This window comes from Cynoglossus semilaevis, chromosome 20 (genome assembly GCF_000523025.1).
Source record: "Cynoglossus semilaevis isolate Cse_v1.0 chromosome 20, Cse_v1.0, whole genome shotgun sequence".
Lineage (NCBI taxonomy): Eukaryota > Metazoa > Chordata > Actinopteri > Pleuronectiformes > Cynoglossidae > Cynoglossus > Cynoglossus semilaevis.
Genome location: NC_024326.1, coordinates 1962778 through 1980996, shown reverse-complemented (window position 1 = coordinate 1980996; position 18219 = coordinate 1962778). Strand labels below are relative to the sequence as shown.

Here is an 18219-nt window from a genome sequence, read left to right as displayed (position 1 = left end):
ACTCACCACCGGCAGGAGGGTTTGGAGGGTTGTTACGGTGCAGTGTGATTTGGGTGGCGACTGCTGCCCCTGCGAGCTGGTAACGGATAAGCGGATGAAAATGGATGGATGGATGTTCTTTTTCTTGTTCTTCCTCCTCTTGTTATTAATGTTTTGCTAATTCTTCTTTCTATTTCTTTCATCTTCTTGTTGTTCTTTTTGTTTTTCTGTCTTTGTTCTTCTTTTATCTTCTTTTTATGTCTTTTGTTTTTGTTCTTCTTCTTTCTATTTCTTTCTTTCTTTGTTCTTCTTCTTTCTATGTCTTTGTTTCTTTGTTCTTCTTCTTTCTATGTCTTTGTTTCTTCTTCTTCTTTCTATGTAGTTATTTCTGTCCTTCTGGCCAGTCGGCCTTCTGTCTGTTATTTTTTTCTTTCTTTCTGTGCTTCTTTACTTGTTTCCTTCTTTCCTTACTTCTGTCTTGCTTTCTTTTTTACTTGTTATTTTCTTTATTTTTTCCTTCTTTCCTTAATTCTGTCTTGATTTCTTACTTGCTTTCTTTTTCCTTTTAAGTTGCTTTGTTTTTTCCTTCTTACTTGCTTTTCTTTTTCCTTCTTACTTGATGTATTTTTTCCTTCTTTCCTTACTTTTGTCTTGCTTTCTTTTTTCCTTCTTTCCTTACTTGTGTCTTGCTTTCTTTTTTCCTTCTTTCCTTACTTGTGTCTTGCTTTCTTTTTTCCTTCTTTCCTTACTTGTGTCTTGCTTTCTTTTTTCCTTCTTTCCTTACTTGTGTCTTGCTTTCTTTTTTCCTTCTTTCCTTACTTGTGTCTTGCTTTCTTTTTTCCTTCTTTCCTTACTTGTGTCTTGCTTTCTTTTTTCCTTCTTTCCTTACTTGTGTCTTGCTTTCTTTTTTCCTTCTTTCCTTACTTGTGTCTTGCTTTCTTTTTTCCTTCTTTCCTTACTTGTGTCTTGCTTTCTTTTTTCCTTCTTTCCTTACTTGTGTCTTGCTTTCTTTTTTCCTTCTTTCCTTACTTGTGTCTTGCTTTCTTTTTTCCTTCTTTCCTTACTTGTGTCTTGCTTTCTTTTTTCCTTCTTTCCTTACTTGTGTCTTGCTTTCTTTTTTCCTTCTTTCCTTACTTGTGTCTTGCTTTCTTTTTTCCTTCTTTCCTTACTTGTGTCTTGCTTTCTTTTTTCCTTCTTTCCTTACTTGTGTCTTGCTTTCTTTTTTCCTTCTTTCCTTACTTGTGTCTTGCTTTCTTTTTTCCTTCTTTCCTTACTTGTGTCTTGCTTTCTTTTTTCCTTCTTTCCTTACTTGTGTCTTGCTTTCTTTTTTCCTTCTTTCCTTACTTGTGTCTTGCTTTCTTTTTTCCTTCTTTCCTTACTTGTGTCTTGCTTTCTTTTTTCCTTCTTTCCTTACTTGTGTCTTGCTTTCTTTTTTCCTTCTTTCCTTACTTGTGTCTTGCTTTCTTTTTTCCTTCTTTCCTTACTTGTGTCTTGCTTTCTTTTTTCCTTCTTTCCTTACTTGTGTCTTGCTTTCTTTTTTCCTTCTTTCCTTACTTGTGTCTTGCTTTCTTTTTTCCTTCTTTCCTTACTTGTGTCTTGCTTTCTTTTTTCCTTCTTTCCTTACTTGTGTCTTGCTTTCTTTTTTCCTTCTTTCCTTACTTGTGTCTTGCTTTCTTTTTTCCTTCTTTCCTTACTTGTGTCTTGCTTTCTTTTTTCCTTCTTTCCTTACTTGTGTCTTGCTTTCTTTTTTCCTTCTTTCCTTACTTGTGTCTTGCTTTCTTTTTTCCTTCTTTCCTTACTTGTGTCTTGCTTTCTTTTTTCCTTCTTTCCTTACTTGTGTCTTGCTTTCTTTTTTCCTTCTTTCCTTACTTGTGTCTTGCTTTCTTTTTTCCTTCTTTCCTTACTTGTGTCTTGCTTTCTTTTTTCCTTCTTTCCTTACTTGTGTCTTGCTTTCTTTTTTCCTTCTTTCCTTACTTGTGTCTTGCTTTCTTTTTTCCTTCTTTCCTTACTTGTGTCTTGCTTTCTTTTTTCCTTCTTTCCTTACTTGTGTCTTGCTTTCTTTTTTCCTTCTTTCCTTACTTGTGTCTTGCTTTCTTTTTTCCTTCTTTCCTTACTTGTGTCTTGCTTTCTTTTTTCCTTCTTTCCTTACTTGTGTCTTGCTTTCTTTTTTCCTTCTTTCCTTACTTGTGTCTTGCTTTCTTTTTTCCTTCTTTCCTTACTTGTGTCTTGCTTTCTTTTTTCCTTCTTTCCTTACTTGTGTCTTGCTTTCTTTTTTCCTTCTTTCCTTACTTGTGTCTTGCTTTCTTTTTTCCTTCTTTCCTTACTTGTGTCTTGCTTTCTTTTTTCCTTCTTTCCTTACTTGTGTCTTGCTTTCTTTTTTCCTTCTTTCCTTACTTGTGTCTTGCTTTCTTTTTTCCTTCTTTCCTTACTTGTGTCTTGCTTTCTTTTTTCCTTCTTTCCTTACTTGTGTCTTGCTTTCTTTTTTCCTTCTTTCCTTACTTGTGTCTTGCTTTCTTTTTTCCTTCTTTCCTTACTTGTGTCTTGCTTTCTTTTTTCCTTCTTTCCTTACTTGTGTCTTGCTTTCTTTTTTCCTTCTTTCCTTACTTGTGTCTTGCTTTCTTTTTTCCTTCTTTCCTTACTTGTGTCTTGCTTTCTTTTTTCCTTCTTTCCTTACTTGTGTCTTGCTTTCTTTTTTCCTTCTTTCCTTACTTGTGTCTTGCTTTCTTTTTTCCTTCTTTCCTTACTTGTGTCTTGCTTTCTTTTTTCCTTCTTTCCTTACTTGTGTCTTGCTTTCTTTTTTCCTTCTTTCCTTACTTGTGTCTTGCTTTCTTTTTTCCTTCTTTCCTTACTTGTGTCTTGCTTTCTTTTTTCCTTCTTTCCTTACTTGTGTCTTGCTTTCTTTTTTCCTTCTTTCCTTACTTGTGTCTTGCTTTCTTTTTTCCTTCTTTCCTTACTTGTGTCTTGCTTTCTTTTTTCCTTCTTTCCTTACTTGTGTCTTGCTTTCTTTTTTCCTTCTTTCCTTACTTGTGTCTTGCTTTCTTTTTTCCTTCTTTCCTTACTTGTGTCTTGCTTTCTTTTTTCCTTCTTTCCTTACTTGTGTCTTGCTTTCTTTTTTCCTTCTTTCCTTACTTGTGTCTTGCTTTCTTTTTTCCTTCTTTCCTTACTTGTGTCTTGCTTTCTTTTTTCCTTCTTTCCTTACTTGTGTCTTGCTTTCTTTTTTCCTTCTTTCCTTACTTGTGTCTTGCTTTCTTTTTTCCTTCTTTCCTTACTTGTGTCTTGCTTTCTTTTTTCCTTCTTTCCTTACTTGTGTCTTGCTTTCTTTTTTCCTTCTTTCCTTACTTGTGTCTTGCTTTCTTTTTTCCTTCTTTCCTTACTTGTGTCTTGCTTTCTTTTTTCCTTCTTTCCTTACTTGTGTCTTGCTTTCTTTTTTCCTTCTTTCCTTACTTGTGTCTTGCTTTCTTTTTTCCTTCTTTCCTTACTTGTGTCTTGCTTTCTTTTTTCCTTCTTTCCTTACTTGTGTCTTGCTTTCTTTTTTCCTTCTTTCCTTACTTGTGTCTTGCTTTCTTTTTTCCTTCTTTCCTTACTTGTGTCTTGCTTTCTTTTTTCCTTCTTTCCTTACTTGTGTCTTGCTTTCTTTTTTCCTTCTTTCCTTACTTGTGTCTTGCTTTCTTTTTTCCTTCTTTCCTTACTTGTGTCTTGCTTTCTTTTTTCCTTCTTTCCTTACTTGTGTCTTGCTTTCTTTTTTCCTTCTTTCCTTACTTGTGTCTTGCTTTCTTTTTTCCTTCTTTCCTTACTTGTGTCTTGCTTTCTTTTTTCCTTCTTTCCTTACTTGTGTCTTGCTTTCTTTTTTCCTTCTTTCCTTACTTGTGTCTTGCTTTCTTTTTTCCTTCTTTCCTTACTTGTGTCTTGCTTTCTTTTTTCCTTCTTTCCTTACTTGTGTCTTGCTTTCTTTTTTCCTTCTTTCCTTACTTGTGTCTTGCTTTCTTTTTTCCTTCTTTCCTTACTTGTGTCTTGCTTTCTTTTTTCCTTCTTTCCTTACTTGTGTCTTGCTTTCTTTTTTCCTTCTTTCCTTACTTGTGTCTTGCTTTCTTTTTTCCTTCTTTCCTTACTTGTGTCTTGCTTTCTTTTTTCCTTCTTTCCTTACTTGTGTCTTGCTTTCTTTTTTCCTTCTTTCCTTACTTGTGTCTTGCTTTCTTTTTTCCTTCTTTCCTTACTTGTGTCTTGCTTTCTTTTTTCCTTCTTTCCTTACTTGTGTCTTGCTTTCTTTTTTCCTTCTTTCCTTACTTGTGTCTTGCTTTCTTTTTTCCTTCTTTCCTTACTTGTGTCTTGCTTTCTTTTTTCCTTCTTTCCTTACTTGTGTCTTGCTTTCTTTTTTCCTTCTTTCCTTACTTGTGTCTTGCTTTCTTTTTTCCTTCTTTCCTTACTTGTGTCTTGCTTTCTTTTTTCCTTCTTTCCTTACTTGTGTCTTGCTTTCTTTTTTCCTTCTTTCCTTACTTGTGTCTTGCTTTCTTTTTTCCTTCTTTCCTTACTTGTGTCTTGCTTTCTTTTTTCCTTCTTTCCTTACTTGTGTCTTGCTTTCTTTTTTCCTTCTTTCCTTACTTGTGTCTTGCTTTCTTTTTTCCTTCTTTCCTTACTTGTGTCTTGCTTTCTTTTTTCCTTCTTTCCTTACTTGTGTCTTGCTTTCTTTTTTCCTTCTTTCCTTACTTGTGTCTTGCTTTCTTTTTTCCTTCTTTCCTTACTTGTGTCTTGCTTTCTTTTTTCCTTCTTTCCTTACTTGTGTCTTGCTTTCTTTTTTCCTTCTTTCCTTACTTGTGTCTTGCTTTCTTTTTTCCTTCTTTCCTTACTTGTGTCTTGCTTTCTTTTTTCCTTCTTTCCTTACTTGTGTCTTGCTTTCTTTTTTCCTTCTTTCCTTACTTGTGTCTTGCTTTCTTTTTTCCTTCTTTCCTTACTTGTGTCTTGCTTTCTTTTTTCCTTCTTTCCTTACTTGTGTCTTGCTTTCTTTTTTCCTTCTTTCCTTACTTGTGTCTTGCTTTCTTTTTTCCTTCTTTCCTTACTTGTGTCTTGCTTTCTTTTTTCCTTCTTTCCTTACTTGTGTCTTGCTTTCTTTTTTCCTTCTTTCCTTACTTGTGTCTTGCTTTCTTTTTTCCTTCTTTCCTTACTTGTGTCTTGCTTTCTTTTTTCCTTCTTTCCTTACTTGTGTCTTGCTTTCTTTTTTCCTTCTTTCCTTACTTGTGTCTTGCTTTCTTTTTTCCTTCTTTCCTTACTTGTGTCTTGCTTTCTTTTTTCCTTCTTTCCTTACTTGTGTCTTGCTTTCTTTTTTCCTTCTTTCCTTACTTGTGTCTTGCTTTCTTTTTTCCTTCTTTCCTTACTTGTGTCTTGCTTTCTTTTTTCCTTCTTTCCTTACTTGTGTCTTGCTTTCTTTTTTCCTTCTTTCCTTACTTGTGTCTTGCTTTCTTTTTTCCTTCTTTCCTTACTTGTGTCTTGCTTTCTTTTTTCCTTCTTTCCTTACTTGTGTCTTGCTTTCTTTTTTCCTTCTTTCCTTACTTGTGTCTTGCTTTCTTTTTTCCTTCTTTCCTTACTTGTGTCTTGCTTTCTTTTTTCCTTCTTTCCTTACTTGTGTCTTGCTTTCTTTTTTCCTTCTTTCCTTACTTGTGTCTTGCTTTCTTTTTTCCTTCTTTCCTTACTTGTGTCTTGCTTTCTTTTTTCCTTCTTTCCTTACTTGTGTCTTGCTTTCTTTTTTCCTTCTTTCCTTACTTGTGTCTTGCTTTCTTTTTTCCTTCTTTCCTTACTTGTGTCTTGCTTTCTTTTTTCCTTCTTTCCTTACTTGTGTCTTGCTTTCTTTTTTCCTTCTTTCCTTACTTGTGTCTTGCTTTCTTTTTTCCTTCTTTCCTTACTTGTGTCTTGCTTTCTTTTTTCCTTCTTTCCTTACTTGTGTCTTGCTTTCTTTTTTCCTTCTTTCCTTACTTGTGTCTTGCTTTCTTTTTTCCTTCTTTCCTTACTTGTGTCTTGCTTTCTTTTTTCCTTCTTTCCTTACTTGTGTCTTGCTTTCTTTTTTCCTTCTTTCCTTACTTGTGTCTTGCTTTCTTTTTTCCTTCTTTCCTTACTTGTGTCTTGCTTTCTTTTTTCCTTCTTTCCTTACTTGTGTCTTGCTTTCTTTTTTCCTTCTTTCCTTACTTGTGTCTTGCTTTCTTTTTTCCTTCTTTCCTTACTTGTGTCTTGCTTTCTTTTTTCCTTCTTTCCTTACTTGTGTCTTGCTTTCTTTTTTCCTTCTTTCCTTACTTGTGTCTTGCTTTCTTTTTTCCTTCTTTCCTTACTTGTGTCTTGCTTTCTTTTTTCCTTCTTTCCTTACTTGTGTCTTGCTTTCTTTTTTCCTTCTTTCCTTACTTGTGTCTTGCTTTCTTTTTTCCTTCTTTCCTTACTTGTGTCTTGCTTTCTTTTTTCCTTCTTTCCTTACTTGTGTCTTGCTTTCTTTTTTCCTTCTTTCCTTACTTGTGTCTTGCTTTCTTTTTTCCTTCTTTCCTTACTTGTGTCTTGCTTTCTTTTTTCCTTCTTTCCTTACTTGTGTCTTGCTTTCTTTTTTCCTTCTTTCCTTACTTGTGTCTTGCTTTCTTTTTTCCTTCTTTCCTTACTTGTGTCTTGCTTTCTTTTTTCCTTCTTTCCTTACTTGTGTCTTGCTTTCTTTTTTCCTTCTTTCCTTACTTGTGTCTTGCTTTCTTTTTTCCTTCTTTCCTTACTTGTGTCTTGCTTTCTTTTTTCCTTCTTTCCTTACTTGTGTCTTGCTTTCTTTTTTCCTTCTTTCCTTACTTGTGTCTTGCTTTCTTTTTTCCTTCTTTCCTTACTTGTGTCTTGCTTTCTTTTTTCCTTCTTTCCTTACTTGTGTCTTGCTTTCTTTTTTCCTTCTTTCCTTACTTGTGTCTTGCTTTCTTTTTTCCTTCTTTCCTTACTTGTGTCTTGCTTTCTTTTTTCCTTCTTTCCTTACTTGTGTCTTGCTTTCTTTTTTCCTTCTTTCCTTACTTGTGTCTTGCTTTCTTTTTTCCTTCTTTCCTTACTTGTGTCTTGCTTTCTTTTTTCCTTCTTTCCTTACTTGTGTCTTGCTTTCTTTTTTCCTTCTTTCCTTACTTGTGTCTTGCTTTCTTTTTTCCTTCTTTCCTTACTTGTGTCTTGCTTTCTTTTTTCCTTCTTTCCTTACTTGTGTCTTGCTTTCTTTTTTCCTTCTTTCCTTACTTGTGTCTTGCTTTCTTTTTTCCTTCTTTCCTTACTTGTGTCTTGCTTTCTTTTATACAGATTACAATACAATCTGTGTGGAGTATGCAACACTTCACTTCTAATACATATATAAGACACCTTAATACTTTAAATACATAACAACAACACTCTCTTTTAACATAGTTACTAAACACAACAAAAAACAAACAATAAAACCACGACTCCTTTCTTCAACAGTCTTGGGTTCATCACAAACTTCTTTTCCACTTTTACTCCGTCTTACTTCCAGCATTACTTGGTGACTCCTTGTCTTTCAAACTTATGTTGTACAACTCTAAACAGGACTCTATCCATTCATTCCATATGATCAATAATCTATTTATGTCCATCACCGACCTCTTCTGACAGAAGCCCAACCACACATTAAGTCAGTCATAACATGGAAACCTCTGAGGACTGTGGTTTAAACAACTCTTCTGTGTTGAGGCATGCTCTCTGACGTCACACAGTCCAGCGTGCACCCCTATACATACAAATCCTTTCCAAAAATTTACTATATCCTAAACAACTTCTTTCATTTCCCTAATTCCATTCAGATACTTCAACTTTCATAGATTCATCTACCACAATTTCATCAATTTCAGGTATTTATTTATTTATTTTTTACATAACTTTGGCTTCCAGCTCATAAAACCCACAAAAACTGGATTTCAATACATTACAACACTGTGAAGAAATCATCACGGCATGAATGTTTTAAACTGAGTGTCACACACCAATCATCTACTAAACTCAAAGCACCTGCACAGGTTTCCCCAGGTGTTATTTAATTGCTTTGGTTCAATTGTCTCACTTCGCTTCAATATGGCGAACACTGCAGACATGACAACTTCCCAGGAGACCATCATTGATACCCTCCATAAGATGGGTAAACCTCTAAAGTTTATACCTAAGGAGGCTGGCTGTTCACAGAGTGCTGTGGCCAAGCATATCAATGGAAAGTCTACTCAAAGACAAAAATGTGGCAACACAACATGCACTAGCAAAGGAGAAGAAGGACTGGAATGTTGGCCAGTGGTCCAAGGTCCTCTTTTCCCATTAAAGGAAAGTGTGCCTTTCATTTGCTATTCAAGGTCCAAGGGTTTGGAGGAAGACAGGTGAGGAACAGAACCCAAGCTGCTTCAATTCCACTGTGAAATATCCACAGTCAGTCATGATTTGGGGTGCAATGTCCAGTGCACGTGTTGCTAAACTCTGCTTTCTTACATCCAAGGTCACCTCAACAGTCTACCACAATGCAGATTTCATTATCCAGCAAGACCTGGCCCCTGCTCATACTGCCAGAAGCACCAAAACCTGGTTTGATGCTCATGCCATCACAGCGCTTGACTGGCCAGCCAACTCGCCCGACCTAAACCCCATTGACAATCTATGGGCTATTCTCAAGAGGAAAATGAGGGGCACCAGACCCAACAACAAAGAAGAGCTGACAGCAAGCATCAAACAAATGTGGGCTTCCATAACTCCTATGCTATGCCACAGCCAGATTGCCTCAATGCCACATCGCATCAAGGCAGTGATTAAGGCAAACGGATTCCCCACCAAGTATCGATGATTGATATATCATTTTGAAAGTACCACATTTTCATTGATTTCTTTATTTTCTGCTAAAACAGTATTCCAATTCACAGTATTCTAATTTATTGAAATCCTGTTCTTGTGGGTTTCACGAGCTGGAAGCCAAAATTACGTAAAAAATACACAAATAAATACCTAAAATTTATTACATTGTGGACCACTAATATATCAATGTTTAACTTTCTGAATGGAATTATGGAAATTAAACTACTTTTTCACAATATTCTAATTTTTCTGAAAGGATCTGTACTCGTGCACACGTTTTACATTTTGCATTCTAATCATCTCCAGGGTGTTCCTCTTCATCTTCATATATATCTACATTTCTACTTTGTATTACAAAAAGCTAAGTAGCTCAGCATCTTCAACATTGACATTCAATGCCACACTACTATCACAATCCCCCAACAAAGACAAATTGCTTTTGAAATAACTTTTATTACATCAATAGGCTGAGATCATTCATAAGAGCTTGTTCTTTTTCCTGTGACATTAATTTATTCCATTAAGGTTAGACGGAAGTTATATCCTAAACAATTCCTCTAAATGTGTTGAAAAGCACAACGTTTGCTCTGTAAAACTCCTTTCCCTAAGCCCCTCCCCCTCCACGGGGAGGTCAAAGGTCTGCATAAAACAAACTTCCACCTGCTCTCCGTCTGCTAAAACCCCACCGTTTCTGTTTATTTTTAAACAATAGGGATTACACACGTGATACAATGCAAACAATTCATTTCACAAGTTTCCCCTTCAACACACTGAAGTTGTGCTTTAAACATTACAAAGTGGGTCTGCTATTTCAAAATTACTTTTATCAAAGACTAAACATACATAGTTTTCTTCCACTTAAAGCGAAGCCTAAGCTATCTCGCTACAACTAACACACTGATTCAAAACGCCAACAGTACAAAACAACAATCCAAAAGTCTCTCACCTTTTCCGTCGATCCGCTAATGACTTATAACGCCGTTCACCTGTGGCGTTTCAAACCAGACGCCGAATGATTGTCGCCTCTGACGTCACTAAGCCGCGACCGTTTTTTCTTTCTTTTCCGGTGCATCTTTGTGATTTAACTACTCCGGAAAACAGCGACCGACTCCTCCTGCAGCAGTACTTTGTTTTATTTTCTGCCTGCATTTGTAATAACACATAATCAAGAAGGCAATTACTCTAACTTACAGCTTGAAATGTTTTATAACCAATCAACGCATTCTCTCATAAAGTGCAGTGGACACAATCCATACAGATTACAATACAATCTGTGTGGAGTATGCAACACTTCACTTCTAATACATATATAAGACACCTTAATACTTTAAATACATAACAACAACACTCTCTTTTAACATAGTTACTAAACACAACAAAAAACCCAATAAAACTTATTAATTTGAATGCCACCAATAAACTTGCCTTAGTACTGGCCTCTTGAATCACAGTTTGTCTGTGAAAAAACTTTTGCTAAGTCTGCAAATTAGCCGTCTATCTTTGAGCTGTAGCTGCCCGTTCTTGTGGAGACTATTTACTAGCGTTCTTTGCATGTTTTTTTTTTGCATGTCTTCCGTCAAAACATCTTTCATTGTCCACTCTTTATTTAAGACTCAGCGCTCATTTTTAATGAAGGGCTGAGAATCCTAGGCGACACATTGAAGTCGACAGCAACCTTAATGCATCACACTCAATGCTCAATATCTTTGGCACCATCACCTAGGTAACATGATTGAGGTGTCTTCTAATACAATTTAATTTAATAATATAACGTGGACAAGTTCGGCGGGCCGGATTACAAAGCCCAATAGGCCGTAGTTTGCCCGTGCCTGGTCTGGACTCTTTAAAACTAACAGCTGCTCCAGCATCTGGTCTAAACTCCAGTCTGACTTTGAATGGCTGCAATTTTTTAAACATGAAAACACCACACACTTTAATCAGGACATAACATCGCAATAAAGGAGACATTTGGATCCTGACATAAACGTCCTTTTAATAGGAAGCAGATCACAATCACGCTGCATTCCAAGTCCTCTTCATCCTCATTAAAGAGTGATCAATCATGATAGGAAACAAATTAGAAACGGCCTCAGTACAAAACAATTCTCTCATGCGAGTTTTTGTTTTCACACTACATTCGTTTTGGTTACAGGAGATGTATTCACAAGGCTTTTTCTGAAAAAAGACAAACACTAAACATCGATGACTTCAGTACATTGTTACAGAAATGAAAGTAACAAAACATCAAAGAGACACATGCTGCCACACAAAGTTTCCCATCATGCAAGTGTGGGTTGCTTATTCACAGGGTGGGGCGTCATCGGTTTCCACAGGCTTGTGTCCGTGTGCGTGCATGCATGTGTGTTTTCTTACATGTCTTTTTGTGCTTCGGCAGGAAGGTTTTTTTATGTGTGTACGAGTGTTTCGCGTAAATACAGAAAGCGGGCGACAGACGAGCCTCGAGTTTAATGAGTCATCTTTTTTAAAAACTATGCTTCTTAATATAATTTGTATTACTTTGTTGCTTTTTAAGCTTCTACCCGACATGTCGTGTCTCTTTTGGAGCCTACGGTAGGACAATGCGTGGAAATGCCGAGTGCCGTCAGTGTTGTTTAAAGGACAAATCTGACCACAACGCTCTTGTTGGAGAACCATTTGGGGAAAAAAACAACAACATTTTACCCACAACTGATGTAGTGGTACTACTCGCCCTTGTCCTTTTAAAAACTATGTCTGTTTGTAACACAGCAAACTAATGGGACAAGCTGCAGGACCTTTAACCTCTGCACATTCTACACAAATATTACAAGTACAATGCAACATGAATAAATTCCTGCGTGTCTTCACAAAGAACAAGGACAAATAGCTAGACTCCAAATTACATTAAAGTACATCGATGTACTTTACCAACTGACCTGGAACAACAGCCTTTTGTGTAGTATTTCTTCTGTCAATGTTTCTCAAATGATGGAGGGACATTCACCTCATCTTTACAACAATATATTTCACAATTATATACCAAACAAATCCCATGACACATTGGTTTGGAGGCCTGAACCCAAAGGCATTAATCTGCGTTCCAAAGCTCATCTTTTTTTGCTGCGACATCTTTTTGATGCTGACTAATTGGCCTCTGCTGAGTATCTCAAACATTTAGAGGATTTGTATTGTATAACATTCAACAAAACTCAGTCGAGACAACACGCGACGGGCCAGCTGTGACGAGCGATGGGGCGGCGGGAGGCCGACCTCTCAAAGTTACACATCACCGCAAAACATGAGCCACACGACTGTTAACTCGCTGCCATCACAGATTCATTTAAGCACGTGACCCCAATAACATTCAAACAGCACAAATACTTCACAGTAACTCCCATGGCTTTTTTCTTCTTTCTCTTAAAAAGAACAATAAAATGTTCGTGCACATTTGGTCCAAATTAAGGCAAACTAAATTCAACGTGTTCCTTCTTTTCTTAACCAAAATGTGTGATACAGAAAACATATATCCTCGTCACACATTTGTCAGTGTTACAAATACACTGTATTCCAGTGGATGCTCCTGCAGATAAAACAAAGACACAAACATCTGGAGTATGCAGGAACAATATATTGCTCACTTCATCTTAAAACCAATTTTGTGACACACACAATCATCACTTCTTGTAGTTCTGAAGACAGTCATTTCTTTTACTATCTTACATCAAGGCCTCACCCCAAACCAAACCTCTCTGACCCTCTCTGAGGCCTGCTCTCCAAAGTTGCCCTCACACACCTACAAAGACATGCACATTCACACACACACAGCAGTGTTCACAGAACATTTGTTCTTCAGAAAGGCTTGGATGTTCTGTGAACACACACACACACACACACACACACACACAAACCGCTATTGCCTTCAACACATGGGTTGACAGTGTACATGCAGGTAATCAGGTGATACGCCTCTCCTCGGCTCCCTGTGGATTTCTTATGGCATAAAGTTCAAGTTCCTTCTTCAGAGTGACGATGTCTGTGTCGGAGCAGGTGGAGAAAATCATTTGCAGACAGAAACACTGACAGCATGCGTAAACTGACGTCCCAGTCCACTGATCCTGTAGCCCTTTTTTGGAATTAATGTGCACTCTACATGTGTCAGTGAGTTCAGTAAGTGGGTCACGTAAAGCAAACATAGAAGAACAAAAAGGGTCCCTGGAGTCCTTGTTGACTACAACAGGGACAGAGGAGCACAGATATTTCCTCTGGACACTGATGACAGGTCAGCTTTTTTAACCATTTCGATGAAAAGCTGATCTTCTATCGGTGTTTGATTTTAAAAATCATGATGACAAGATGAGGGGACAGTAGAGGGGACAGTAGAGGGGCAAGGCAGGACACAGGTACACAGAAGGACGGAGCATCAGTCACGGCGTCCTGAAGACACAGAGAATTCAAAGTGCAAAGTGATCCAACTCTTCCATGGACACTGTTCCAGCCTGCTGTAAAATCTAAATTTAAAGCAGGTAAAGTCTGTGATACATTATCAGACAAGTGCTTTTGAAATGGGACAAAAACAAGATGACAGGTGACTTTTGGGTTGAGCTGTCCAAAACTTTAACAATACATATTCATTAACATATTCCTCTGTGTTTGCATTGATACCATTGCTATGTAAATTTTGCATAACGTATGCAGATATATATCATGTACAGTCCAGCCTTTTTTAATCCTGTGCTTCTGTGTCACATGGTTGATCCCCTCTACGTGGGTGTGGCTACTGTCTCAGTATGTGTGCATATCATCGCTCAGTCTCAGCCGACTGTCCGCTCCTTTACGGGCACACGCCAATGTGTGCGCGTGTGTCGCTCACCTGCGTCCCTCCTCGGCCGAGCGCTGGTCCGACTTCAGCTTCACAAACTCCTTGGCCACGTCGTCGTTGTTGCGCTGAGAGAGGATGCGCAGCACGGTCAGGCCCGTCTCGTCCATGTGGACGCGCCTGCCCAGAGGCAGCCAGCAGGTGACGCTGCTCTTGCTGGCGATGTCTTTCACCTGCAGCACGGCCATGCCAACGGTGCGGTCCTCTCTGGCAAAGCAGTAGTCCTTCACACACACCTGGAGCTCGTAGCTCTCCGGACCGACCTCGGTGCCCAGGGAACTGGAACAACATGAAACAGACATCTGGATCAACTCAAACACTACTGTAGACGCTTCACGTCGATTGTTAAAAGTGTTTCCATCCTTGTAGTTATATGTGTTATGTGTTTTACAGTTGACATGATCAAACACCTCGGTGCATCACAGATTTATCTTACCTTTCACTAAACCAGTGATTCTCAATCACTGTGCTGCATTTTTTACTACGACATTTTTAAATTACTTCATAACTTTGTTGTACATTAAAAACGTAACTTTTTTTTTTTACTTGATCCACAGTTCTCTGAACGACGGTAAAACTCACTATTGGAAGCTCTCGTTGAACTTGGGAGACCAGCTGTTGTTCTTGGACTTTGTGGCAAATTTCCTCTTCTTGTCACTCAGGTGGGGGCCGATGATGTACACTTCCACGAAAGGCCTGAAGCCCTGAGCCTTCCACTTCAGGTCGTTTGCAGCTATAACTGGAGCACACACGCAAAAAGGGAGTTCAGTCACAGAAGAAAAGCCGAGGAACAGCCAAAGACTGCGGCGGGAGAACAGCGTCCTCCGACTTCTACCTTTGACGCTGATCTTGTGTTCTCCGTTAGGTTGGGGTAAGATATCCACGTTCATGACCACGTCACCGACTGAATCCAGCCCAGATGCTGTGGAGAAAAGAAAGTACGTCAGGGACTGTCATGTTTGTGTGTGTGTGTGTGTGTGTGTGTGTGTGTGTTTAATAAGATGAGCTCCTGTATTTTGGACTGTCGCTGAAGTTTCTGCAACAAAAACCAGCAGGATCAGCAGATTGTAAGCTAAATTTAAACACTCAGACCCTTGTGTGTGTGTGTGTGTGTGTGTGTGTGTACTTTGCTCCCTCTTTGTGTAAAGCAGCTCTAATGCTGAACCAATAGAAAACTGCAGACACCACTTAATTATTTTGGACAATTTTCTTGACGCTCACAGAACACGAGCACACCTCACTGCTGTCACATGAATCCTCAGATCTCTCTGAAGCTGTGACCTGATTTTTTCTGAAAAGAGAGGAAGAATTGACCGGCGACTCTGCTGAAACCCACCTTTCTCTGGCGCCGTGTCCTCATTGGCTGTGTACCTGATGCCCTTCCCTTCGTGCACTGGTGAGACAGAGAGTGATGTTAAAAATGGATTGGACCACAAACCGTGCATGAAGGTGACAGATCAAATGTGTTTTTAAAAATAAAATGAACAAATATGTTCCAATAACACACAAATGTCAGTAAACAGATTTGGAGTACGAGGTGTAGTAGTAAATGCAACACAACGCTTTTACTTCTACTGGCAGTGCAACTCTCAATTAAACAAAAAAAAACAGCATGTTGAGCAAATTACTTATTTAATCCCATAATCCTATTTAACTTCCACAAGCTGTAATAACAGTGAAAATATGCAGTGCAGCATATTTGTGTGGAACCTGGTGTGTGTGTGTGTGTGTGTGTGAGAGAGAGTGCTGATGTCATCTAAAGTCCTACCCTGTGCGTTCTGCGAGAGGACAAACTTTCGGATGAGTTTGTCGGTGGCCTGTGTGTACAGAGACAGGGCGTAACGCAGAGACTGCAGGTCTGGGCTCTTTTCCAAGAAGGTTTTCTTCAGACCCACACCACCAGCGTGGAAGTATTGCTGGAGAACAGTTAGAAACACATAGTTCTGAGCATCAACCATACGACATAACTCAGTTCTGAGAACTGCCTTGTAGCGTACACTGCCTCCAACGTATTTGGAAACGTGAGCGTTTTAATCCATTTCTTCTATTTATTTGTGCCCATTTTTCCTACTGTTTATGTCCTATAACACAACAAGAAATGGCAAATCAGCCTGCTGTATTTGGGGACAGGAAATGTTGAGTGTCAACAACTATAAAGGTGAAACCTAAGCATACTAGCTCTTTGAATTTCTTGTTCTTTTGGATTTAGTGACCCTTTAATACTTTTATCTTCACAGTCTATTCTGTACCTTAATAGTGTCCAGCGCCAGCTCTATGACTGCACACTGTTTTGGCGTCAGAGCTTTAGCCTCCTCCCGCCCCATGTGCTCCTGTGAAGGATGTGAAACACACAATTCAGTGTCGGTCACAGTTTGTGTTGAAACTGCATCTTGTTCAAACAATAAAAATGAAACTTTATTGTCAAATCACCTTGAGCTTAGACAATTGTCCCAGTTCCTTGGCAGCGTTGAAGATCATTTGTGTGCCCTGTCAGTCACAGAGAGAGACAGAGAGAGACAGAGACAGACAGAGAGAGAGAGAGAGAGAGAGAGAGAGAGAGAGAGAGAGAGAGTCAGACTGAATACAAACAGCTTTGGATGAGAGACACAGAGAAGGGTCAAGTCAGGTGTTAAAGTGAGGACTGGCAGCTGTGACAAACAACTGTGAACGGTGAGTGACGCGTCATCAACACGTCACACCGTGGAGGTCGTATTGGAAACTGACTTCATGTGTCATCTCCAGTTGACGGTGCAGCTGTTTCAACACCCAGACAAAAGAACAGAGTCATGAGCAAGGTGATATAGTGAGAGGGGGAACAGTCAGGTCCCCTGTCGTGATAGTGTTTCCTTCATGCTCTCAGAGGCTGCAAACACACACTCAGAAACACACATACTTACAATAACCTAAAGAGATCAGGACAGTAGAGAGGGTGGAGCAGTGACAGGACAGATGTGTTAATGTCCACAGTTAGATATGAACAGCACCGATGTGAGTGCGTCACATTTCATTACACGCACACACACACCGTCTGATCCGTGAGCGTGGGAAGAACGATGGTCTTTTCCATGGTGTTCATCACCAGCTTCCACAGCTCCTTCAGGACTCTCTTCAACACAGTCTTCTCACAGATTTTAGCAAACAGCGACAGACTGAAGGAAACAGAAAGACATCATGTGGACACCTGTGCCACCGAACATTTGTACATTAGAAACATAGAAAAACACCACAACACAAGGGAGAAGGGAAAACAAGTTACCTAATACGCACACTAAATACTTGTGACAGTGTGAGTTGTTTCACATTAAATACACAATAAATACATAAACACTTATAATAACATTTGGCTTGTTACCATCATCAGACACCACCTCAGTGAGTATTTTGGGATAGAAAACTGACAAAGGAACTGTCTGCAGGCTACAATAGTTCTTATGTCACATTTGGTGTGTTTTTTTTCTTGCGTTAAATGTTGTCAAATATACTTTGGTCATACATTTATTGAAATATTTCAGCAGCAAACACATATTCTGCTGATGTCGCTGCTTTTTACTTGCTGTCCAGGAAGTCCATGATGGGCTGTAGAACATTGTCAGCCTCCTGGACCACACTGCCATTGGCTGGTACCGTCTGACCTTTGACCTGGGCCAGGATATCTCCCATCTGTCTGACGTTGTCTGTGATCTGGGGCTGGAAACTGGGTAATCAGACAACAGCGTGAGCGACTGAAGCGGTCTGCTGCACCGTGTCAATACGTGAGGGAGCTGCGGTGACGCTGCACGCACCTGATGGAGAAAATGTGGCTGAGGTCATCCATCACATTGTTCAGCTTGTTCTGCAGCTCCTTCAGGAAGTCACTGGCCTCCACGTTGAGCTGCAGGAGGACGAATGGGTTTAATACCAGGCTGGTGTCGAGTGTTTGAACGATCACGGCAGCGACAGCCGTTACTGAGACTTACATCTTTGCCTCCCATGGCCTCGAACATCTTCTCCAGCTGAACTCTGAGCTGCTGGATGTTATTGATGATGATACATGGCTGAGCCGAGAGAGAGAGAGAGAAAAAAAATCATTACACACACACACACACACACACACACAGCTTTTAATTGTAATCAATCAAGGTTAGTCCTAACTTTTTTATTGCTCTATTGGCGAAAACACTTAGTGAAGCAGGACAGGAGCAGGAGCGGTGTTCAGTAATTACTGCTCCTCTGTGGGCTCCTGCTGTCTGTGGGAGAGGAGCCCACTCTGGCCCCGGTCTACACCACATTCAACTAATTACACAGCTCTAATTTATTGTTCTCTGGATATTGTAACCAGAGTTTGGCTATTACACTGAAATATACTTTCAAGCATTCGAATGAATCCCCAGGATCACATGACAAACCACAGTTAGTTTTCACTGAACATCACACAGTCGCAGTTCACACAGTGAACATGCAGTTAATAACCATATCTGTCATTTTCTAATTGACTTTAATCTGTTATTTATCAAGGATGGGTAAAAACTGTAACCCAGAAGGAGGGCTAATCATTTTTACATTTATTGTTAAAGCAA

General features: G+C 39.0%; 1 protein-coding gene and 1 long non-coding RNA gene across 3 annotated transcripts in view; one reads left to right on the top strand and one right to left on the bottom strand.

Moving 5' to 3' along the window:
- Window positions 1-11484, top strand: part of LOC112488726 (uncharacterized) — a 17357-nt gene extending 5873 nt beyond the window's left edge. The window contains exon 3 of the long non-coding RNA XR_003053108.1: window positions 8459-11484. This is a non-coding gene — a long non-coding RNA (uncharacterized LOC112488726). The remainder of the gene's footprint in view (window positions 1-8458) is intronic.
- The window catches only part of LOC103395938 (protein unc-13 homolog A), a 28948-nt gene continuing 21509 nt past the window's right edge, over window positions 10781-18219 (bottom strand). For both annotated transcript variants that reach the window (XM_008333797.3, XM_025066276.1), the window contains exons 32-43: window positions 17620-17697; window positions 17446-17534; window positions 17214-17357; window positions 16689-16812; window positions 16094-16150; window positions 15913-15993; window positions 15432-15579; window positions 15000-15056; window positions 14499-14585; window positions 14246-14402; window positions 13658-13942; window positions 10781-13221 (exon numbers count right to left, since the gene is read on the bottom strand). In XM_008333797.3, coding sequence (XP_008332019.1) covers window positions 13212-13221; window positions 13658-13942; window positions 14246-14402; window positions 14499-14585; window positions 15000-15056; window positions 15432-15579; window positions 15913-15993; window positions 16094-16150; window positions 16689-16812; window positions 17214-17357; window positions 17446-17534; window positions 17620-17697 — 1317 coding nt within the window. In that variant the 3' untranslated portion in view covers window positions 10781-13211. The remainder of the gene's footprint in view (window positions 13222-13657; window positions 13943-14245; window positions 14403-14498; window positions 14586-14999; window positions 15057-15431; window positions 15580-15912; window positions 15994-16093; window positions 16151-16688; window positions 16813-17213; window positions 17358-17445; window positions 17535-17619; window positions 17698-18219) is intronic.